We start from the raw sequence: 25,911 nt of genomic DNA, 5'->3' as shown, positions 1-25,911 counted from the left end.
TTCATCTCACTCCGCTTCAAGGTCTGGAAAACCAGCCACACTGTGAGAAAGTAAAAAAGCTCAATCTATTCAATGGAAGCTGAAGCTAAACTAATTCAGATTACAAGAAAGGGGCACTTTTAAGTCATCATAATTAACCACTGGAACAACTTACTTAGGGACATGAGTGGTACATTCTCTCTGTTACCTGAACCCTTTAAAGCAAGACTAAATGTTTTTCTAAAAAATATGCTCAAACTCAACCAGAAGTTATGGGCTTGGTGCAGGAATCACTTGGTAAAATATTATATTGGGACAGACATGTATTGGTGGTTTTATTTGTTTTTAACAGTATTAACCTCCCAATAGCGAAATAAGGGCTGAATTTTTAACAGTAAGATTGGTATCCTGCTTAAAGCTGCAGTTAATGCAATTCCTTATCTAGTGAAATGGAAATAGCCATCTTTGATTCATGGCCAGCAACAAAATGGTGACACCAAAGAGCTGACAAATGAGTTACGCTCCATCTCTCCTGTGAACCAACTGCACTCCTCCACAAAATGGGAACACTTTTTTGTTTAATAAAAGCTGCTTGTTTTTATTTTAAAAGTAGAGAGAAATGATTTATGAAAAAAAAAAACACTCCCATAAAAAGAAACTGGAACAAAATTGAAGCCAAAGGGTCTTCTTAAAAAAAAAAAAATCTTTTGCAAGACTGTAAAATGTTCACATTTATGTTAAATAGCAATGAATTTCTCTTTGCAAAAGCCATCTTTATTTCAGATACAGACTGTATATAACCACAACCAAAGCTAATGTTAACTCTAGCAAATTATTTTGCTGATAGCAAAAACAGTCAAAAAAATTTATAGCAATACCAAAATTTGTGCTACACTTCTTGAAATATGCCAGAAATAGAGTTATTTAAAAAAAAAAGTGAATTTGTTTTTATGTATTAACCTTTATTCAAGTGCCTTTTCAACGCTCTATTAACTGATACACAGTATGTAAAAGAGTTTATAATGTGAATGTTAGCAGGCCCTTAACATAGTGGAATAAGCATTATTGCAAAATTTGGGAAAATATGGTGTGGTAGTAAATAAGCTTGTTCAACACAACTATAATCCAGAAAAGGCCATTATGACTCAACAGCATACTGTGGAGAGTTGATGATGTAAAGAAAATCAGTGGACAACCACCAATTGGAATTCTGTCACAAGCATTCTTTCAGAATTAATATTTTCAGTGGGATTCTTACTTCAAGGCATTACAGGGAATAAAACAGAAAGAGTTGAGACTGTGAATACTGAAAAATGAAAGTTTTCAGATTCACAGCAATTTGCATTTCAGTTCATTCTGTAAAAAAGTTCAGGGAGAAAAGTCAATCTTATATAGCAGTGAGGGCAAGCTATAGAACTGACTCAACTGTTACTTTTGTAAAAATCTCCCATTGTATATACCTACACTATTTCTTTATACACCTTATATCAAAGGACCCTCTGTTTCTTTAGGTATTACTCATTACCCAGCCATATTTACCAGGTTATTTTGATTTCTCTGGTGATTGATAAGATATTTATCTAACTGCCTCAACTATTTTGGGTCTGTCAGATTTATACTAACTGTTTCTACAACTACTTTTTCTGGTCTGGTCTAACATTTTGTGAACTTAATTATTCTCCTGTTGGCACTTCTGGAAGGGATTTTAGAGCATCTTCTGTACTGTAGCCCACTTCTTCACATAGTCCCGTGCCTACTGAGTAAGATCCTGCTAAGGCATCAGTTATAGTGACAGAGATCAGAGTTGTATGACCTTCAATCAGACTCCCTGGTTGAAAAAAAATAATTGGGTGGGGGATATTTTTATAAGCAGGCTAAGACAGGCTGGTCCAAGAAACTAAAATCTTCCAGAAGTAAAAAGATTAAAAAGTAATATAAAAACAAGTTTCTAAAACTGCAAACTGTGATGTTTACAGGTGCAATTTTTTAATATCTTAAAGAAAAAACCAATAATTTATATTATATCAGATTACTCAGAGGTCTGTGCTCACATCTGCCTCCAAGTTTAACGGAGAAACTAAATTGAAGAACATGCACTACAGGTCTCTACTGTTGGTTATGTACTTATACAGTCTGCACTGTCTGTGCTGATATGTTTATAAAAAGACTGAAGAAAAAAGATTTTCAACACTTAGCTGAGCTTTACCTCTTAGGTTTGAAGTTCACTGAGAAGACATATCCCCAAAATAGGAAGACATCACTCATAGTTCCAGCTGAGATTTTTAAACTGTACTCATAGCATAACATTTTACAATATTTCAGCTCTGCTTTTTGAAAGTGTTATGTTTTTATACTGAATAGTAATCTGCAAATACTTGAGACTCCTTAATTTGTTTTGTCTGTTTTCATCTTAAGAGCATGAACTATGCAGGGTGTCCATATGTTTATATATAAATAAAGGAATATGAAATTTCTCACCTCTGTACATTAATCTGACTGCTCTGCTTGTCAACTACTAAACAAAACTAAAAAGTAGCATTTTCAGATACTATAACTCAAACACAATATTTACGAAACATCTGAAGTTAAGTTGATAAAAACATTCATTTCAGCAAGATCTCAACTATTTTATTCACAAAATATAAGCAAGCTTCTGTTTTTCTCTCTCTCAAATGAAAATCCTCTTCGAGGGAAGAAATTTAACAGAAGGTTCTTCACATACAGTGATTATAAAAGATTCAGTACTGAAAACCTTAAGAAGGCCAATGAACCTTACAAATACAAACTCGCACTTTGTACAAAAGCTCCTTTTTTAAAAGAAAGTTCAGTAAGAGTTAAAAATACAGTTTTAGCTGCACAGAAAAGCATTTATTTCAAACTCAGTGGCAAAGTGTTATTTTCGCCTACGTGGTGATTTCTCCCTTCGTCTGTCCTCATTTTTCCTGGATTCTCTACATTGGTCAGAATATCTGCTATACTTCTCTTGGCATTTCTCTGCACCATTCCGATATCGATTCTCCTGCTCCTCTTCCTCTCTGGGACTTGAATTATTACGGTTTCTTGCTCTAGATTTTGACCTCTCTTTTCTCCTACTGTGATGTACACTGTCTTTAGTGCAGTGTTTGTCCTTTTCATTATCAGAAAAAGAAGTTCTTCTGTCTGTTTTCTTCTTTTTGGAATTACCGGGTTTATTTTCTAAATCCGTATTTCTTTCATGATATCTGTCCTTTCCACTTCGGTAACTGTTCCTGTCAGCGGCATCAGCTCTGTCATAGGGATATTTAGATAGATCATCTCTCCTGTTTGGATCTCTCAAATTTTTGTCAGCATTTCTTTCTGAATTTCTCTCAACGTCATATCTATCTTCCTGCTGTCTCCTTTCTATTTTCTTTTCAAGTAGTTTCTTTTTACTCCCTTGTTTTTTCCTGGCAACTTTATCCAGTGCTTTATTTTTCTTTTGCTTCTTTTTCCTTTTTACTTCAGCAGCATCTGAAAGTACAGCATACATGAGAGTTAACTGTTTTTAATTTATTCAGTGTCATTAATTATGCAGAATTAGGATGTTACATTCTATAGAAAGTTTTGGGAGAAATGTTTTGCCAAAATTTTATATTAAATGCTTATCTTGCCACAGGGTTCAAAATAATGAGCGTAGAGTTTTGCATCTCTTTCCCTCATGTGAGTCTCTCCAAAGCATGCTGGGAAAATCTGCCCATGCTCTATTAATTGAAGAGAAATGACTTATTTTCAAATGTCAGTCTAAAACAGGTTTTTCGTTAAAAAAAATGAAAGATATTCTCTAAAGGAAAGCTAAGGAAAAAATTTTTGTAAACTGGCTATCACTCCCAAGATTTCCCCATATTTTATTCTTCATTTTCTAGGTTTTGTTGCTGGCCTATACGCCCACTTGTTATATTAATACAAAAACAACAACAACAACAACTTCATTTAGGCCATGTCTACATCTAAAATTTTGCAGCGCTGGTTGTTACAGCTGTATTAGTACAGCTGTATAGGGCCAGCGCTGCAGAGTGGCCACACTTACAGCAACCAGCGCTGCAAGTGGTGTTAGATGTGGCCACACTGCAGCGCTGTTGGGCGGCTTCAAGGGGGGTTCCGGGAACGCGAGAGCAAACCGGGAAAGGAGACCAGCTTCGCCGCGGTTTGCTCTCGCGTTCCCGGAGCCACCCAGCAAACCGCAGGGAAGGAGACCTGCTTGCTCGGGGTTCCGGGAACGCGAGAGCAAACCGGGAAGGAGACCAGCTTCGCCGCGGTTTGCTCTCGCGTTCCCGGAGCCACCCAGCAAACCGCAGGGAAGGAGACCTGCTTGCTCGGGGTTCCGGGAACGAGAGAGCAAACCGGGAAAGGAGACCAGCTTGATTACCAGAGGCTTCCTCCTTCCACGGAGGTCAAGAAAAGCGCTGGTAAGTGTCTACATTGGATTACCAGCGCTGGATCACCAGCGCTGGATCCTCTACACCCGAGACAAAACGGGAGTACGGCCAGCGCTGCAAACAGGGAGTTGCAGCGCTGGTGGTGCCCTGCAGATGTGTACACCTTCAAAGTTGCAGCGCTGTAACTCCCTCACCAGCGCTGCAACTTTCTGATGTAGACAAGCCCCTAGTGACAGTAAGGTTGCATGTGGACACACTGCATTCACCCACAATTTTAAAAGCTTGGAAATAAAGGGAGTCTTCTGCATTCTTTCCTATTTTATATTGCTTAAGTGCTGTCAATACCACACTCCATCCAACAGAAGGCTTCCACTTGCATCTCCAATAGATAACAAAAAGAAATACATATTCCAACTTCATGAAATCCTCACTCTAAACACAACCTTACAAGAAACTTCAGCATTAAGGCAAACTTCCCAAATATAGGGAATTCAGATCTGCCTATCTGTTGATTCAAGAATTATAAGTGTCACCATTAGTTTCCCTTAGAATCATATTTCCCTTATTTTAAGTTTATAAGTGTGATAGGAATGTTCTGATGAAACCTTACCAATCATTAAACAAAATTAGTGTGTACATTAAATGGCTAAGGAACATAGGAGAAGCAAGAGTATGGAGTTATAGCCAAAACTATGCAGATGTGGCTGCCACCCACAGAGAGGATAAAAGCCTTGATGACATACCATGATTCTCCTTCACCTCCCTGTATTAAAGACTTGCATTTTTGGAGCTGACAGATCTGGGTTCCATCCCTGTTGGAGACCCCACTATGCCCATACGTACAGCACGTGGATTTATTATAACAGTTAGAGCAATGCAAGCTGTCAGGGTGACTGGAGAGAGCAGGACCATCGCACAGATCCTCAGGTTCATACACGGAGTCAGTGACAGAGACAGATATAGAATCCAGGAATCCTGACTCCCAGCTCACTATTCTAACATGCTAAATCACACTTCCTACCCAGAACTGGGAAGAGAACTCAGGAGGAGTCCCAACTCCCTATCCTTAATTAGATCATCCATCTTCCATAAGCATACTCCTCCCACAAAAGTCTCTCAGTCCAAAAGGGCTGAGGTCCCTGCAGTAGTCTGCTCAAGTTATCCTGAGGGAAAGAGAAGGGATATTGGAGAAAGTCATGACAGAGTTATGGGATAGTATTGCAGCAACATGAGAGACACTCTGAGACCCATTTCATGATGTAACAGTGGTTGCAGCTGGTGGGCAACAGTACCTTCGCATAGGCTATAGCCACCAAATTACCCTAGGCACCAGCTTCAGCCTACCATAGAGAATGACCAGTCCCAGAAGCTTTTCCAGTGATTTCCCCAGTCCCTGCTGCTCCTCCATGCACAAGATAGGGCAAGTTCATCAAACTCTCACTTTCATGCAGAAAATCTTAAGTGACCTCATATGCTCTTGTATCAACAGTTCAACTCCCCCGCATATATTATTCTATTATTCTGCATTTACATTGCTGAGGCTTTGCATCAGAGTGAGAGTTTGAAGTGAGGATATAGCACTTTTAGTATCTGCTACAGATGAAAGTAAAAACCTTAGAGTGCTTGAAGTGTGTTACTGACAGCACTGAAGACAACATAAGGGTGGCAAGGAACACTGGAGACTTCCCCCTTATTTTCATGCTTTTAAGATTTTGGGTGAGGTATGTCCTGTGCAATCTTAACAGTCACTAAGCAGTTTTTATTTGTGCTATTACTACTTAGTAAGACAATACAGCTAAAAAAGTAAATTATGTTGCTAACTTAGAAGGGGTAGTTTTTTTCCTCTGCATCCCACCCAAAAAATAGGTATCCAGGTTCTACATTTACCTCACAGAGAAGCAAAGCTTTAAATAACATCTAGATTTCTGAACAGACTAGTGTCTATCTCCATTGTGAAACAAGTTTTATTTTCCTAACCTACTAATATCTGTCAATACAGAAACTATTTAGTATTCATTTAAGGTAACCAGATAGCAAGTGTGAAAAATCAGGACAGGGGTGGGAATGTAATAGGAGCCCATATAAAAAAATTCCTGAATATCGGGACTGTCCCTATAAAAATCGAGACATCCAGTCACCCTATATTCAATGGAATGATAGTGTCCACATAATGACACTCATGGATAGTGTCATTATGTGGATTGATCACTAAAAGAAAGGCTTAAAGGATGAGCTGCAAATAAAATACAAACATTACATCAACAATATGTGCTGAACATCCCCTAGAGTAAAAATCACCACAAAGAACAACCTTCATTTCTTTTTACTCTAAACACTGAAATGTCACACTGGCCAGCTCTATCTCTGCTTAATTGCCTTTTGAAAGCATCACAACTACCAAGGAGAAAATAAAACATTTTATTTTAGATCATATAACTGAATTTTACAGCAGCTGCCTAACCTGATGTGGAGAGAGAGTCTGCTGGTGCTTCTCTGATGACATGTTTAAAACCAGCCCATAGGGAGTCACTTAAGTCAGATTTTACAATATGTTGGTTTTTTATAAATACAGTTTCTTTTTTCATTATTATCGCTCTACCGGAATGTAAAAAATAAGAGACTTAGTGAAGTAGTTTAATGGATAAAAAATAACTAATTTATTTGACTATGAACAAGCTTAGTGCTCCGACAGACAATACGGAGTCACATTTGAGCTGACAGGGGAGATGTTGGGGGACACAGTAAAAGACAAGTTCACTATTTGTTATGTGTTCAGTGCCTTCTTTCTCTGTTCCCTTTAGATGTTCAGAACATATTGCTGAAGCAATTTTCAATTTTCTTTTCAAGTTCACCCTGGAAATTTACCTGAAGACCAACAACACCCTTTCTAGAATAAATGTTTTTAAATCTGGCTTACTTCCTTTCTGTTCTAAGAAACATGGAATTTCTTTAATTCCTGGCCTATATCCTATTATATATGCACAGAGCTTCCATCAGCACAGGAATCACAAATTCGTAGATTGTTCTTTAGCAAGAGATTTTCGCCTAGCAACATTTATGTGCCAGGTTTAATTGCTAGACCAGTACTACACTGGTAAGAGAGTTAATAATACATTCCTCTGGGAAATGTTTTTCAGAATACTATTAGGAAGTCCTCATTATAATCTATGGAAAGATGCAAAAATGTGAAGAAACTGAGTTACAACCAACAATTAGCCTTTGCTTTCTAGTAAAACCGTGATGTTTAAACCATTAGGGAATACACAGTTACAAAAAAGAAATCTGATTCTCTCTCAGAATTATTAGTTAACACTGTATTTAATTATTTTTGCCACATTCCTGCTTCTAGCATACTGCAGAGATCATCAAAATGCATATATTTATCTGTTTCTGAATGGAAAAAGGATAAAATAGTACAAGAGTGTGTCCTTTTACAAAAAAGCATGCTCACACTGACAGACTGCAGAATCAGTTGGTTTTTCACTAAGGACTTACCTCTCTGGTTCCTATCAAGCAGCTCAGCCAAGCTGCAGCTGTCTGTGCAGAAGCCATCTGGCTCTTTGCTGAACTTATGTCTCTCTGACTCGGTTAAACTGTGCCCTCCACTAGTGCTTTGTCGTCATTAATGCAATAGCTTTATAGTGATACACAATCAATTTAGACTTTGTAAAGTAAGCTTGCAACAGAAAACAAAAATGCATTTCTAATATATGTGTAATTCATACTGCTTGTGTACTTGCTTTATTAGTATTTTTTGCTACTAAAATCATAATAAAATCAAATTAACTTTGAATCAGCAAGCTTCCTAACTACAGAAGTTCATGCTGTGCTATCATCTGCTCTCCCACCACACTATATAAGACTAAATGCTCTAAATTAGAATAGCAGATATATTTTAGCTTAACAATGTTTATTATACTTCATGTAAAAAGCAGATTTTACATCAGCAAGATGATCTTATTAAAAATACTAATTATAATACATGAAATTCTTGTACAACAGATTGTCAGCCAAAGTTTCATCTCTCTGAGAATTCTCAAGGGACAGGAGCCTTGGTTATTATAACAGCGCATCATACTGCTTCTGAGCAATAGGAATGGGAGGTGGATTCAAAAACCCAGATCTGCATAAGAAGCTAAATGAATTGCAGAGAACTGAGCAATCCCTTGTTTGACACATGAAATAGCACAACTGTGGTTACAGGGAAGTAAGGAGGAAAAAAAATAAAAAGGATTGGAATCCAACGGACAAAGCCATGAGACAGGCCTGTACTAAAATAATAATAAAAAAACCAGGTGTGTTAACCTTTACAGTTCACTGATAATCCTACCAAAAAGACACTAGTGCTTGGCCATTATTTATAAACAAGTATCAGGAAGTCTCAGATTAAATTTGAATAGTAACTTCATGCAATGGATGCATCAGTTTAAGGAAACAGCACACAATATAATAGGTTCCTCAGAAACACATTTTTCACTCTCTGGAAACAGACACTCAACAGTTATAACTTCTATAATTAAAATTACTATGGATTTAAAAAACGAGGAGTCCTTGTGGCCAGGGCTGGCGCTACCATTTAGGCAGCCTAGGCAATAGCCTAGGGCACCAGAATAATTGGTGGGTGCCGTTTTGCCAGAGGGGGCGGCAGGCGGCTCTGGTGGAGCTGCCGCAGTGGTGCCTGCGGACGGTCAGCTCCGGTGGACCGCCCGCAGGCATCACTGCGGTAGCTCCACCGGAGCCGCGGAGCACCAGACCCTCCGCAGGCACCACTGCGGCGGCTCCACCAGAGCCGCGGGACGGCGAAATTGCCGTCCGCCTAGGGCGCTCAAATCCCTCGCGCCGGTCCTGCTTGTGGCACCTTAGAGACTAACCAATTTATTTGGGCATAAGCTTTCGTGGGCTAAAACCCACTTCATCACAACCAAATAAATTGGTTAGTCTCTAAGGTGCCATAAGGACTCCTCGTTGTTTTGGCTAATACAGACTAACTGGGCTGCCCCTCTGAAACCTGTCACCATGTATGGACTGAAAGCAATTTCTTTTCTTCTAGGATTTCCAGAATTTTATCAAAATTACAGATAGGAATTTTTAAAGTGCAGATTTAGCAATAAATATCAACTATAGCTATTTCCTCGTGGTAAGTATATCAGTGCACATAGTAAAGAGAGAATGAGATAAAGGAGAGATGTTGTTTAATACCTGAGTCACTGCTACGGCCACTGCTAGAAGAGGAATCACTGCCACTAGATGATCCCGAGCAACTATTACCGCTGACAGAATTGGAATCGGAGGAGTCAGACTCTGAGGAAGATGATGAGCTATCTGATGACTCAACATTTTGTTTCTGTGTCATGATCATCTTTGGTGCGTTTTTCAGATGTTCCCGTAATTCATCCCTAATTAGCAACAAAAAACAAGTCTCAATCCTTAAACAGAAAATCAAGTAATGTCAAATCAGAATTAAGACCAAAAAAAAAAAAAGATTTCTTACGTTAGTCCTCCAAGACCAATGGAAGTGAAAAAATTGATGGCAAATCGAGTGTTTCTTGGGTTGTCCCGAGGCAATAATCCTTCAAAAAAAGGTTGCAGTGTTCTGATAAAAACAAAACATTGAAGTTAAACCTCACGCAGCAGACTATTCTTAATTTCTACATGCATTTGTTGAAAAATACATCATGGGAATCCCACAGGACAAAAAACAGCCTTTGTTCATGCATAGCTTTTTGTGGACACTGCAATGGATGAAAAAGCAATGCTTTCGTGAGTCCAACAAAGTAAGTGTTCCTTTAGCAGAATTTTAAAATTTTTCCATAAGCCTGTTGTGGTTTTATAAAAAGAGATGGCCTTTCCCTTCAGATTATGACAACTTTAAGAGCCTGATTCTGTAGCAGCTCTCCATGTAGAAATTCCATTGAATTGGGTCCTAAAGTAGGTCAAAGTTTGGGCTTCAAAGAGTTCTGAGTGTCTGTTTCATTTACCATCATACAGGAGCGTAGCTCCTGAAAAGGAGTAAGCTTTAGATCCTCAAGAAATAACCTGAACAAATGGAAGGATCCTCACTGTTGTGTAAGTATTGGAACACACACATAAGAGAATGTTTTACTTTTGTTTTGCTTAAAATTAAGCAATTAATCTTATAAAAATACAAAGTTAATATTTCAGGCTCTGCAAAAAAAAAAAAAAAAAAAAAAAAAGACTATTCTGCCCCACACCCTTCAGGAATGATGCTGATGTATACAAATACATGTGCTTTAGCTTGGAAAGTTACTATTCAAGTTGAAATAGCAGTGGAACAAACCCAAGAAGATACAGGCCCTGATTCTGCAAATATTTATGCATGTTTAACTTTGACTAGTCACAGCATGTACACCGACATCAATGTGCACACACATCTCTTTACAGAATCGGGGCCATAATTTGTTTTGTATTTTCATTTAGTAAACTTTCACCTGAAAATGGAGAGTTTGTATGTATTCTTACAGGGTGAAAGCATTCAAAAGACAACGCTACAGAGTAAAATTTCAACTTACTCATCCTTTAATCTTGCATTAAGATTAGGAAGTCCCATATATTCACTAAGTTCCTGGAAGAATATTTTGACAAAAATTCTACTTGACGACGTAGTAGTTTCTTCACTCAATATTATACATTCAAGGACCTGAAAATGTTAAGAAAAAAACACAGGTTAAATACATACGTCCGGTTCTATTCTTATTTTTAGAAGCTCAAGCTCATCCTTTGGCCCATACATAAAATAGCATCTTTCATCCCAACACTATAGCAATATAGTTCGTAAGAATATCAATTAAAATAACATTTTGCCTTTTTTTTTTTAAAAGCAGACAGTCTTAGTAGGCTTAAAAAACCTAGACTTAAAACGGTATCCCTGACACAAAGCATGATATATTGTAATTTATTTCTGAGCACCACAGACTAACTATTGAAGAAAGAAGCTAGGACAAAGCCCTTTTCTACTTACACTCCAGGGAAGTGAATCTGTGTACAGAAGATGAGCAAACATCTTGGCTACATTTCTCAATTTGTTAGTTTCCAAACGGTGGATAGTATCATACTGTTCTTTGAAAATAGCTTCAAAGGATTCCATGTATTCTTTTTTTAACATGCAGAAACGCTGAAATAATCAGATTAAATAGAAAATTAAACAAAAATACACTTAGAACTGAACATTTTATGCAAGTCTTTCCTTTTAAAAGGAAAGGAAAAAATACCTTTAAATGGAATATAAAGAACAATTTATTACCTCCAGCAGTTTCTCAGAGGAAACTAATCTTGTATTATGAAACAATAATTACCAAATTTAACATGTTACTAGATAAGGTAATTTCTTCTACCTTGCAACATCTGGTTTCTAATAGCCTCACCTGGTGGGACCCCTTAATACAATACCACAGGCCATAATATTTTTAATTGCATCATTGCAAGTTTATTTGAAATTAGAGAAGTAGAAGGGAGCATAGTTAGTGTCAAGACATTTCAGGGAGAAACAGCAATTCCAAGAAATAGAAAGAACACACTTGGTTCCATAATAATCCTGAACGTTGAAATATTTTTCAGTGGCAATCTGTAATAAAGTACTATAAATTTCAACATCCAGGATTATTATGGAACCAAGTGCTTTCTTATAACCAGTTACTAGCAAATTATAAGGTAATTGTTAAGTACTAGTTCAATAACAGGAGAAGGAAATATGGTCCTTTGTGCACAGCTACATCAGCAGTAACATTTTCTGAAATATGATAGTCTAGAAATTAATGAAACTTCTGTATTGTAAGTAAACCTTGTAACGACATCAAAAGTTTTACTTATGTAATCTTTACTACTGTCAGCTATACTGAGATTACAGGTGGAGTAAAAGAAAAACTGCTACTTAATAAGTAATTGTAACAAAAGTTATAACCAATTTTACATACACACAGACAGGAAGAGAAAAACCTGATTTGTTTCTTTTAGTGAGAGAGTGGTGCAGGAATGAGTAAAGTCATTCAAATTTGCTAAATTAACTAACTAAGCAACCTTTATGAAGTGGAGAAACAACGGAGAACTCCAAAATACCATCTTTCCTGCTCCTGCAAGAAAATTATAACAAAGCATAGTACTTTGCACTTATGAAGTGCCATTACTGTTACTGCTATTCATTGGCCACTGGACCATCCTTCTACAAGATAGGAACATTAAAGAAAAAACAGGGAAAAAGTGTGCTCCCATTCTGCATTTACTGTGAATGCTTACTACCATCTAATGGATAATCCCACTACCTCAGCTCATATAACTAACTTCAGAACAAAAGAGCCACACATAATTGACGTATTTATCATAAAATATCAGATGCATATATAAAAACTTTTACTGCCATATCACATAAAGCGTATGTTTCTTGCTGTAAAATTTGAAGTCTGAAAGTGGAACTCACCCCTGCCAGTAAACCAAAGAATTTCTCATATGTTCTTTGTTGAGCACAGCAGTCAAGGATCATGTTGCAGAGTTCTTTCTGTTTTAAGATAACACAAAAATTCCTCTACATAAATTCTCTGTAGTAGTAGAAATCAACTCCATAAATGCAAAAATATTAAAGAATGATTTTCGCATGGATGCCATCTTTGAAACAAGAACTTAAATTTTTTCCTAAAGAAAGGTCGGAGGGGTCAATTTCAGTAGTTTTCTGTATTTCCACTATTTTGGAAAGTATTTGGGGCTTGGCTATTAACTTTCTCTATCCAAACTTCTCCACCTGCCCAGATCTGTAGGGAAGTTATAATCCTGTAGTTTTACTAAAGAAATGTCATCACAAATTCAACATTACCATTGAACTGCAAGATTAAAAAGACAATAGGTTGTAAAAAGGGAAACCACTTTTAAAGCAATGATACCTTTATGCAATAAGAAAAGGGGTCATAGAAAGTGAGTGATAAAGCCAAGCGTAAATGTGAAATTCCTTGAGTAAATGGCAGTTGAGAATGCTCTGTGATCTCAAGATCAGAACTTAAGGTGTTGATTCTACAGAGAGACTTATGCATGTACTTAACTTTACATTTGTGAATAGTGACTTCTTTAGGACTACTCTTGTGCAAAGTTAAGCATGTGTGAATGGGTACATTTACCCTACAGAGACTACACTAGCAGAGTAATGCTGGCATAACCCCATAATGTAGATACAGCTTAACTGACAAAAGGGTTTTTTCTGCCAGTGTAGGAAGACCACCTCCACAAACAACATTAGTTACATTGACAGAAGCCCTCTTCTGTTGATATAGCTACATCCGTGGGGGTGGGAGTGAGGTGTGGGTGGGGATTGGAAGGGGGAAGGAAGCATTCATATCAGCAGATTGAATTGAATCAGGGATTGCAACTGCTTTGGAGGACAGGGTCAAAATTCAAAATGATCTGGACAAATTGGAGAAATGGTCTGAGGTAAACAGGATGAAGTTCAATAAAGATAAATGCAAAGTGCTCCACTTAGGAAGGAACAATCAGTTTCACACATACAGAATGGGAAGAGACTGTCTAGGAAGGAGTATGGCAGAAAGAGATCTAGGGGTCATAGTGGGCCACAAGCTTAATATGAGTCAACAGTGTGATACTGTTGCAAAAAAAGCAAACGTGATTCTGGGATGCATTAACAGGTGTGTTGTAAACAAGACACGAGAAGTCATTCTTCCGCTTTACTCTGCGCTGGTTAGGCCTCAACTGGAGTATTGTGTCCAGTTCTGGGCACCGCATTTCAAGAAAGATGTGGAGAAATTGGAGAGGATCCAGAGAAGAGCAACAAGAATGATTAAAGGTCTTGAGAACATGACCTATGAAGGAAGGCTGAAGGAATTGGGTTTGTTTAGTTTGGAAAAGAGAAGACTGAGAGGGGACCTGATAGCAGTTTTCAGGTATCTAAAAGGGTGTCATCAGGAGGAGGGAGAAACTTGTTCACCTTAGCCTCCAATGATAGAACAAGAAGCAATGGGCTTAAACTGCAGCAAGGGAGATTTAGGTTGGACATTAGGAAAAGTTCCTAACTGTCAGGGTAGTTAACACTGGATAGATTGCCTAGGGAATTTGTGGAATCTCCATCTCTGGAGATATTTAAGAGTCGGTTAGATAAATGTCTATTAGGGATGGTCTAGACAGTATTTGGTCCTGCCATGAGGGCAGGGGACTGGACTCGATGACCTCTCGAGGTCCCTTTCAGTCCTAGAGTCTATGAGAGCTATGCTAGTCAGGGGTGTTTTTTTTCACACCCCCAATGCTGCTGCTGCTATAACTTTCAAATATAGACCATGTCAAAATCTTTGCAGGATTGAGGCCTAAATTATTCTCACATTCATGTCTACTCTAAACCACAAATTTAATCCAAATAAGGCTAAAATTATTCCCTTCTTGTATTACAATTAAGGGACTGTTGAGTAAGTCAGATACCAAAGTTAAGTTTCAGTAAGGCCCAACAGGAACACAAGAACTAAAACAAAACCCCACCAATTAAAACAGGTTTGGAGGTTTTTTTGTTTTTTGTTTTGGTTACATTTCTTCTCAATGCCAAAAACCCAAATATAAGATCTGGGCTAGTTCACTAAAACTAAAAAGACACCACATAAACATTGAAAAGTACATTTGTTTCTCTAATTCTTATATGTTTAACTGTCAAAATATAGCATATGGCTTTTTTAAAAATGACACTTTACTTGACAGTCCCAGTTTAGATATTTTTATGCACATTCTATTCTGCTATATAGAACTTTCTGTCGTCATTGAAAGGAGGAGTTCTTGAAGAATTTTACAAGTAAAATAATTTGGAAGAATAATTGATTAACAAGTGTAAGTTAAGTTACCTTACAGATAAAATCACTTTGAAACATGCAATGTTTTTATCTGGACTTCCCTCACCTCAAATCAGAAATTTCTTACATTTTAATTACTGTATATCAAGAAAAGCTACATCAAACAATAAGGCTCAATCATGAATTTGCCAAAAGTCCTAACAAGGGAACCGCCCTGTTGCACTGCCCCTTGGAGCAGACCAGGAGATCATGACTCTGAGACTAGCTCTATGCTACAGAGCCTTCAGCTGCGCAGCTCTAAGATCTCTAGTGGAGCTGCTCTACGGTGATGGGAGAGAGCTCTCCTGCCAACATTAGTCCATCCCCAATGAGCAACAGTAGCTATGTTGGTGGGAGAAGCTCTCCCGTAGACATAGTGCTGTTCACACCAGTGCTTATGTCAGCATAATTTAGGTGCCCCGAACGACAAAATTATATCAACAGAAGTGGTAGTGTACACAGCCTGAGTCACAATCTGCTTTCCAGTTTCCCTCTGCTCCACTGGGGAAGGTACACTTGGGCAGAAGTGAGATGGGGAAAATGGGGATATAACTTCTTTCCTCTCTACATTGCTATCCGGGTAGCTGACATACAGGGGTATGGAATCACCTTACACCTCCTTACTCCCTTGCACAATTGTGTAAACGGGTCCACAATCTGCCCCTGCGGCAGCAGCTTAAAAACCATTTATAAAGAATAATTAATATTAAGACAACAGAAGCAAACATTTTCATATAAATGGACAGTACATTTAACAACACTGCACTTCATAAAATTTAGTTAACATTTTATTTTCATTAACAAAAACAAAAAAATTATTATAGTAGTTCCCAAATACATTATGTTTTAAAATCAACGTTGTAGATTTTTGGAGATGTCTGATCTAAATGTAATGAAGGATCTGTCTAGCTGTTTAGATCACATCATAGCATTTTAACAAGATGACTTGTCTGACTTGTTAAAAACAAAAAAGAGATTGCATGCTAAAAGTTACAATTAGACTGTCAGTCATATCTCTTTAGCAATTAGTTTAAATATATTTATCTCTTTAGACTAATTAGAAATCTTAGGAAAAACGGAACACACACATTTATGGTTATTTCCTCAAAACTGAGAAGTCAGAACAAAAATTTCCCCCAATCAATAGAGAATAAATATATTTAATACAACTACAATTAAAAAAAGTCTAAATACATTTATATTTTAAATTTGGTAAGTCTTATATTAAATCTGTTGTAATGTACTTCCATTTGCACTCCATTCCTTCTATCATGAAATCCTAAAAGAAACATTTTTGCCCATTACACAGCTCAAATACACAAAACAAGCTAACAAAAAACATAAAATAAAAATAAAGACATCTATTCAGTGTTAAACAAACAACATTCAGCAAATACTGTACCAAAAAAAGTTAACTTACAAATCTGTTAAAGGCCATTTTTTCAATGTAGTCAGATTGTGTTAGCTTGATATATTAAAATGCATATTAACTTTTTTCTATTACCCTCCTGTTTTACAGTAATGCTGTAATCAGTTTTCAAACAATAAAACAGGGCAAAGTGCTGATGCCATTGATAATAAAGTCAGCACGACTTGCAAACCAATTACTTTTTCCTCATATTAAATGCAATTACAACACTGATATCCCTTGAGGTTTACAGTAATTAAATATTTTAACATTTTAATTAAATATGTACAATGATTTCTAGGAGAATATCTTGTATAACACGTGCCTGAAAACAGACTTTACCCACAAAGACATTCTTGCTAATGTTATCAAAACAAGTTGAGGTTAGGTCTAGAGAGTAACTGTCTTCTAGATAAAATTAACAAACTTTGAAATGATTAAATTAATTTCTAGAGAGATGTGACAAGTTCACATAGCAATTTTAACTTCAATTATAGCTTTAAAGGTTACTTCACTAGTTTCTTTGCTCATAACACTTCTGATAATGCCTATGACACCAACAGTCTGCACTTTTAAGTCCATCATTTGCTTTAAAAAGCCAGTGAATTTTATTTTTTACAGACAATTTATATACCATATAGCTCAAAGGTTTTTACATACTAATGCACAAATTGCATGCAAAAGTGACAGTAATCAACATTTAAATGACAGAATAAAAACACCTTTCCAATCATGATGTAGCCAAGTATTTCGAAAGTATTAGAGTTCGAGTCTCATATGTGAAGTGAATCACTTATTTTTGTGAAGACCTTTAGCTCCAGATGTGGTTTTGTATCATGGAAAAGTCACTCTACTTGGAAGTGTCCCTGTGTTTAAGTGGTTGAAAGATAAGTTAGAAGAGTCAAAAAAAAGGTGCACTCTCCAAAATGCCTGCTCCATTTCCACCTCTATCCTACAGAACAGCGGTTCTAAGCCAGGGGTCCACGAGCAGGTTTCAGGGAGGCCACCAAAGTAAGTCAGAGAGTAGGGCTGTGTTAGGCTAGGACCCAGGGCAGAAAGCCATAGCTCAAGGCCCACCGCACGGGGCTGAAGCCTGAGCAACTTAGCTTTGCAGGGTCCTGAGGAAGTGCCCTGCATGCTACCCCCTAACACTGGCCATGGCTCTTAATTTACTGGATATGCAGAAAAACAGCTGCTGTGGGCTGTGAAGTTTTTATACCATATAGGGGGTGGAGAAGACTCAAAGAAAACGGCTGCTAAGAACCCCCGCTATAGAAAAACCAATCAGAAAAAGACAACTGGGGCTAAGGAGAAGAAAAAGACAGTTACCTGTTTCATAACTGGTGTTTTTCGAGATGTGTTGCTCATGCCCAGTCCATATTGGGTGTGTGTACTCGCCACATGCACCAGTGCCAGAAGTTTCTCCCTCAGTGGAATCCATACAGGACCGGTTCTGGCGCCCTCTGGAGTGGCGAACACATGCTGTGGTATAAGTGGTGCTGCCAGCTCCCCCCACCCTCAGTTCCTTCTTGCCAGAAACTCTGACAGTGGGGAAGGAGGGAGAATCATGGAATGGACATAAGCAACACATCTCGAAGAGCACCAGTTATGGAACAGGTAACTGTCTTTTCTTCTTCGCTTGCTCGCTCGCTCATTTCCATTCCATATTAAGTGACTCCCAAGCAGCACCAACAAAGGCAGGTAGGAGTTCAAGGATGTGTAGATTGCAACACAGCTCTGCCGAACCCCGCATCATCTCTGGCCTGCTGCGTGAGGGCGTAATACACCATGAACGTGTGAACCAAAGACCATGTCACAGCTCTGCAAATGTTCTGGATGGGAATGTGCGCCAGAAATGCTGCCGAGGATTCCTGAGCTCTGGTTGAATGGACCCTCACAATTGGCGGCACTGGGACCTGTGCCAACTCGTAATAGGTCCAGATGCAGGAGGTGATCCAGTTGGAAATACTCTATGAGGACACCAGAAGGCCTTTCATCCTGTCTGCTGTCACGACGAAGAGCTGGGTCAACCTGCGGAAGGGCTTGGTATGCTCCAGGTAAAATGCCAGGGCATGTCTGACGTCCAGGGTATGTAGCCTCCTTTCCTCACTATGCGGTTTGGGACAAAACACTGTGAGGAAGATGTCCTGGTTGACATAGAAGGAAGACACCACTTTTGGCAGAAAGGCTGGATGGGGACGCAGTTGAACTTTATCCTTATAGAACATTGTATATGGCGGCTCCAGTCTCCGACACTGGTCTCACTGATGTTACCACCACAAGGAAAGCGACCTTCTATGACAGGTGGGAAAGGGAGCAGGAGACCACAGGCTCAAAGGGCAGGCCCGTGAGCCTAGAAAGAACCAAGTTAAGATCTCACTGTGGGACAGGAGCCTGGATAGGTGGGAAGAGTCTCTTGAGGCCTCTCAGGAATCTGACCAACATGTGCAAGAACACCGTCTGACCTGGGATTGGCGGCTGGAAAGCGGAGATGGCAGCAAGGTGCATCCTGATGGAAGAGAGGGTCAGACCCTAGTTCTTAAGATGATGCAGGTAATCTAAGATAGATTGTAAGGAGGAGCACAACAGAGAAATGCTACCCTCAGACGCCCAGTGGGAGAACGTCATCCGCTGGACCTCGTTAAGAGCAGGTCCACTCCTGCGGGTTCAACCATGCAGCATCCACACCATGAGGTGGAGGGAGTTGTGGTTGAGGTGTAGGAGGCCCCCGTGATCTTGCAAAATCAAATCTGGTCGGTTGGGAAGGAGCCAGGGAGCGGTCTCCGCCAGGTCCATCAGCGTGCCGAACCAATGTTGGTGTGGCCACGCTGGGGCGATCATGATGACTTGGGACTTATCTCTCTTCATCTTTGACAGAATTCTGCTGATGAGTGGGATTGTTGGGAATGCATACATCAGACCGCCCTGACCATGACAGGAGGAAAGCATCGGAGAGAGAGTCCTTGCCCAGACTCGAAAGAGATTGTCAATAATCAATAGATAAGTGAGCCTTAGCTTAGGTATCGTAATTGTGACTTTGAAGATCGATGCATGAAAGAGGAACAATCTCACCACTGCCTAAATACCTGTCTTGAAAATTACATGGCTATTTAGATCCTGCTCACTGCTTCAGGATCTGGTTTAAGTGATAGTCAAACAGCAATTTCAGAAAACATAGCAGTCAAATGGATTTTAGAAATACTATCTGCAGACAAACAGACACTCTTCAAGCTTACACCAAAACAGCCATACTTGGAGATGATTGCTTAATACAGTACATATTGTTCAAACAAGACTGTGAAAGCAACAAAACTTTTTTTTAAAGCATCCCCATAAAAACAGGGTGCAATTGCATCTTTTGAAGCTATCGTGTTGAATTTCTAGCTGAATAGATAAAATCAATAGCTATCCAGAAACGTACTAAAAAAATCTTCCTTCAGAGATATTCTCTGGCCTCTAAGTTGTAGCTGTTCTATAGTAGTAGTTTTGTCATTTTGGCAAATGACAACATTTCAACAGTTTGTATAACAAACATTTTTATAAACAGAATGACATCACTTTATCATTAAAAATGTATATTGAAAAGAAGGCATTTCACCCAACTGTCTAAACTGCTAACCAGTGTTCCCCCTAATTTTTTCTATCCATGTGTGGAATCAATTTTGTTATGTGTACCATAGTGAGGTAATGTGCATCACCAATAGAAACAAAAAAAACCTAGATATTATATATTTTAAAAAACTACCATAGGAATAAATACTCCAGCCAGGTCAGGTTAGGCATTTTAGAACTCACTACTCAAAATAATTAAATTTAAGCATAAGAGAGAAATAAAAATTATGAAATGCATAGACCAGTCAAAAAACTAAAACACACTTTGAAAGTAGTATCAAGTAGCAACACCATCACAAGTATGTGTTAGAAGGGGAGTGTGAGAGAGAGAGAGAGAGACACACAGACACTGCACCTTGAAGCAGATCAGCACTGAGCAGTCTGAAGCCCGCTTGCTGGCAGCTGTTGCTGTGTCTCAACAAGCTTCTTCCATACTGAGCCCTGTTGTGTTCCCTCCCACACTATGATGGGGTACAGGGTGGGGGAGACACCCTGACATCCTCCCCGCACTGCTCCACACAGCAAGTGCGAGGCTCCCAGGAGCAGCTGGCCAGGAGCTCCAAGGCAGAGGGCAGGAGCAGCATGGCAGTGTGGAGGGGACACCTGAAGTGCATGGCACTTGATAGCTGGCTGGGCAGCCACCCAGCTACGCAGCTTAACTTAGCTGCTAAACGAGAAAGAAAAACCAACCCCTCCCCCCCATCCCAATCAAATGTCATGGTATTTGTCATAAAAATTACATAATGATCATTGAGAAATAACTGTAATGGTAGTTAATCCCATTTTATAAGTAAAATGATTGCATTGTAGGTGTATATCACGTGAATATTTGTTTTGTTAAAACGTTAATGATCAAATTATACTCCCTCCCCACATCATCCTCCCCCAAGAAACAGAAAGGGAATAAAAAGCAAGGTTTACTTACAGTTTGACTGTCAGGAAAGTCCATCTTTAGCAATTTGTGGGCACATTCTTCAAAGTCTAAGCTGCAAAGAAAAAATAGTTTGTATTCCCCTTGAGTACACATTATGTTAAAAACATACAGAATTATGCTGATATCAATGATATTAAACGTACAAAGTGTCTTAGCATGACAAAAGTACGAAGTAATTGAACTTGTTGCTGTTAAAATGCCCTAGCAATGCTAGTTTCAGCTCCTTCCAAACATAAGGGGGGTTGAGGAAATCAGTATTTGAAGTATGACGACAAATGAAACAAAAGGGGGAAAGCTGTCTAAATCAAGGACTATGATTGCCTTTTAAAGAAGGCTGAATAAATTCTCCTTTCACCACACTTTAATTACTCATGAAAAGCACTGTGTTCAACAGCTTTCCTTAAAAAGTTTTCAAGCTTAAGTTAACATATTTCCAATAGCATTCTGCTATTTAACAATTTTGTATCTGAAAGTGAATCCAAAATCAATAAATCTCCAGACAGACTAAAAACAAGATGACTCTTTCATGAGTCATTACTATTACATCATACTAAATGAAAATACACAAAGTCTAGTAACAAAACTAATATTAGTTCATTCTGACTAACTCCTGTAAAATACCAAAATGTAACCTCTATACCCATGCCCGTATGCTTTTCTGAACTTGCTATCTGATCTTCTGTATCTCAGTTTTCATTTAAAAAATGCTGTTACTGTTATGCTGTTATGTTGTGAAGAAATTCTAAAACTGCTAAGTAACTGACAATGAGGCTCTCTCTCTGCTACAAAGATAAGTTGGCCTACATTAGGTCAACTTACAGCCGCTGCACTTATTACAGGGTTGGCTGATGTCCACACTACCCTCCTTCTGTTGGTGATGCGTGTACTCACCAGTAGAACTTCCATCAACTAAAGAGGGGCAGTGTGGGGACTGAGAGCCAAGGCTCTCAACACCACGCAGTTCCCCTCCAGGAGCCCAGCTGCACACCTAACTCGGAGCGGGGGGAAGTCGCCTGGGCCTTCTCGCCTCCGCTGGGAAGATCCACACCCAGAGTCTGGTAGGCTGCTGTGCTCCCAGTGGGGAGCTGTGACCCCAGGGGGCATCAGGGCTCCCTGTGGAGAGCCCCGGCAGCAGCCCAATTCAAGAGCCTGGGTGGCAGCCCAGCTTGCAGCAGAGACCAGGCAAAAGCCTGGCTCTGGAGCCAGCTATCAATTTCATGGCTCTGATGACTTTTGTCAATAAAACTGTGTACGGTAGACAAGTCCTGAGGAGAGTCTCAAGAGAGCTTGGAACAATAATAGTTCTGAGAGGTATGAACTGCCTCCATTCATGTCTGCAAGGTGTTAACTCAGCTGCCCAGTAATAAATTACTGTTCACTATTTCATTCCTCATGTAGGAAAGAAGAGAGGATCACACATCTGTACAATTTTCTTTGAGCAATGACTCATTTTGGTACCACAAGAGGCTAGCATTTGGCAGATACTACCAGTTATTTTTTAACTCTCATGAAAAAGCCAAGCCCAAGGAGCTCATGGCATGTTCAAGAAACAACAGAAGGGAGCCAAGCAACACATGCTATTATAATTTGCATATTTACACAATTTGCTGTAGGACTGGAGATTCACATGGGTGAAGCTTATTTTGTGGGCAGAGTCTGGAAAAGTACTGCTTCCCTGTACCCCCAATCTGCCATGACTGTACAAGTGCTCCATAAAACAGAAGCATGATCTAGTGTAACATTTTAAAAGTCTTCACCCAAAAAGGAAGTTTAGAACTGTAATGTACGAAATCGTCTCTAAATTAAGAATTTAAGAATGACCATTCTGGGTCAGACCAATGGTTCATCTAGCCCAGGGGTGGCCAAAATATAGCCAGGGGGCCACATTCGACCCTTCAGATGTTTTAATCCAGCCCTCAAGCTCCCACTGGGAAGTGGGGGCCGGGACTTGCCCAGTTCCATGCTGTGGCTCCGTATGGCTCACGGAAGCATGTTCCCCTCTGGCTCCTACAGGTAGGGGCAGCCGGGGGCTCTGTACGATGCTCCTGCCCCAAGCACCGCCCCCACAGACCCCTTCCAACGCCACCTGGAGCCTGCATCCTTAACCCCCTTCTGAACCCCAACCCCCTGCCCTAAACCTCATCCCCCCCTACCCTCTGAGCCCCTTGGTTCTAGTCCAGAGCACCCTCCTGCACCCCAACCCCTCTTCCTGAGCCCCATCCCAGAGTGCTCCCCACCTCCCCGCACCCCAACTGTCTGCCCCAGTCCAGACCCCCTTCCCACACCCCAAACACAATTTCTGGCCCCATCCCAGAGCCCTCACTCCCTCCCACACTCCAACCCCCAATTTCATGTGCATTCGTGGCCCACCATATAATTTCTGTGCCCAGATGTGACTCTTAGGCCAAAAAGTTTGCCCACCCCACTTTTAAAACATCTCTTCAATTTGTTTATAAGACTGTAAGATAATGATAAAGCTATTAACAACCATGTCTTCAACAAATTCATACAAATGCATTAATTTCTAGAGGACCACACACTTCTTCGGTATAAATTATATTGCATTTTTACCTTGACTGAATAGCAAGATAAATTGTACGACGAAAAGAGACCAGGTTAATTTCTGTTTGGTCATGGATAGTCACTTTTTGTCCTTGAAGAAAAAAAATGGATATTTACAAACTGAAGCAGATACATACATTTTAAGAAAGTAGAGATATATGCATCTTCAGTAAGTCTTCAGTCCATTATATAATATTGTATATAAATACATTTAGGAGCATTTAGTAGGTGCTGTAAACTTTTACAAAAAACACTGGTACTTGCATGATATGAGACTACAGCTTAAAAAAAGTCAAATTCACGTTATTCGCAATTTTCAATGATACATGTATTAAGATCCTGATTTTGCAAAGGGCAGAACCATATGCCTGTGCAGAATACAGGCACCTGTTTATGAGCTGGGGCTAACTGAGTGAACATTTTCTTTTCGTATGCTGGTTGGCTGACGTTTAGCCATCCAGAACCTGAACAGAGACTACAACATTTATTAAAACAAAATGTTTAAAACAAAGTTTAATAAAGGCAATTACTTACACAACTGTGTGTATTTAGATCGAGATCCAGCTCCCATTGACATAAACAGGAACCTTTCCATTTACATCAATGGTAGTTGGATCAGGCCCATAGTGGATATTTGATGTCCAAAGGATATTTGATGTCATGCACTGGAACAGAATTAAAAAGGACTTAAATATCTAAACAGCTGCTCTGAAGGAAATTAACATCCTATTTCATATGGGAATTTTCAAACATGCAGCAGAAGTGATAGCAGGCTTCTGTGAATTACCATCTTCTTCTTCAGCCTGCTACCTAAGTCATTTCTATGTTTACTTTTTTTTGTACGATACTGTAACAAGCTGGTGAAGAAAGGATTCCCACTGCTCTACAAACAGAATAGAGCTTTACTTCTAGATTTTGCAGACCTACAAAGTAAACATCTAAACTTATTCTCATCCATCCTATCTTTCTCAGTAATTACATAAGAAATTCTACAAAATGCACAGACACCAATACGATTGTTTATTTAGAGTAAACAACTTGTAACAATGGCCTGTACAACAAGTTATCCTGTCTTGAAACTCTCTTTTTAAAAAACATCAGTTGAAAGGTAATTGCAAACTTGAATTTTGAAATTGACCGTAAAACATTCAGACAGAGCACAAATAGTATGTCCTGAACTGTTCTTAAAAATTCCTTCAGAAAAATTATAAATTTTTCTACTCTCTGGTTTATATTTATAGAGATCTTTCGGGAATGCAACTGACACAATCAAACATGTAAAGCCATAAATTTCTCCCTACTCCCGTTTCTCTTTCTATGGGACCCTGCCCACTTCCTCCCACCTCTTCAGTTTTAGCCTTGCTGCTGCTATAACTGGTAAACACCCTCTTGCAGAACCAGTGGGAAGACATGCATAATCAACAAAAATGAAACTTAATATGCACAAAGTGTTGTCAAAGACAAAATAAACAAGTTGAAAAAAGAAAAATAAGCATATTTAATCTTGTAATAGTAAAAACAAATTTTAAATAGAAATGTGATTTTTGTTGACTGCACACTTCAAATCTCAATTGCTTCAGATAGCATATAGCAAGTTACATTCTTTTCTTGATCTACCACAAAAAAGATCAACAGTAAATGTCTATACTCATACTCCTACCTTCTTCATCCTCCTCCTCCTCCTCTTCTTCATCCTCTTCACTGCTTCCAGCATCTTGATCTGCTTCTGAGTCACTATCGCCTTCATCAAGAATTTCTGGAACCAAATTCCAAAGTAAAAATGGATTGTTTGCCTAGTGACGCAGAAATGTGGTCCCAAATACCTCGGGGTATGTCTAGTCCTAAGGGAGGGAGAGCCTGACAAAGCTGGAGCATGAAGACATGCTGCAACTGAGCTTCAACAAAAGGAAAGTCACTCTGACACGGAGCTTAGAAAAATGGGACTCCAGAGGGCCTAGATACCATAGTAACAGTTATATTAAAATATATGGCAGATAGACAAATAAAAGGACTCTTCCCCCACCCCCACCCCCCCCAAAAAATAGGGATACCAAACTCAATTCAGGCATACAAGGAGGAAAAACTGGTGGAGAGGGAAACTGGTTGGTAGTTCTTCAAAAACCTATTTTAAAAATTCCTTTCACAGACTGATTTGACACGGGCAAGCGATGGAGGGCTCTGTGTTGAAACTCAGCTCTG

General features: G+C 39.1%; 1 protein-coding gene across 2 annotated transcripts in view; it reads right to left on the bottom strand.

Moving 5' to 3' along the window:
• Window positions 1-731: 731 nt before the first annotated feature.
• The window catches only part of CWC22 (CWC22 spliceosome associated protein homolog), a 47,153-nt gene continuing 21,973 nt past the window's right edge, over window positions 732-25,911 (bottom strand). For both annotated transcript variants that reach the window (XM_030579778.1, XM_030579779.1), the window contains exons 12-20: window positions 25,373-25,468; window positions 23,722-23,803; window positions 21,142-21,202; window positions 12,805-12,882; window positions 11,353-11,505; window positions 10,904-11,031; window positions 9,865-9,966; window positions 9,573-9,769; window positions 732-3,468 (exon numbers count right to left, since the gene is read on the bottom strand). In XM_030579778.1, the coding sequence (XP_030435638.1) occupies window positions 2,873-3,468; window positions 9,573-9,769; window positions 9,865-9,966; window positions 10,904-11,031; window positions 11,353-11,505; window positions 12,805-12,882; window positions 21,142-21,202; window positions 23,722-23,803; window positions 25,373-25,468 (1,493 nt within the window). In that variant the 3' untranslated portion in view covers window positions 732-2,872. The remainder of the gene's footprint in view (window positions 3,469-9,572; window positions 9,770-9,864; window positions 9,967-10,903; window positions 11,032-11,352; window positions 11,506-12,804; window positions 12,883-21,141; window positions 21,203-23,721; window positions 23,804-25,372; window positions 25,469-25,911) is intronic.

This window comes from Gopherus evgoodei, chromosome 11 (assembly GCF_007399415.2).
Source record: "Gopherus evgoodei ecotype Sinaloan lineage chromosome 11, rGopEvg1_v1.p, whole genome shotgun sequence".
Taxonomy (NCBI): Eukaryota; Metazoa; Chordata; order Testudines; family Testudinidae; genus Gopherus; species Gopherus evgoodei.
The sequence above is the reverse complement of the archived record's forward strand: the minus strand, read 5'-3'. Positions and strand labels throughout refer to the sequence as shown.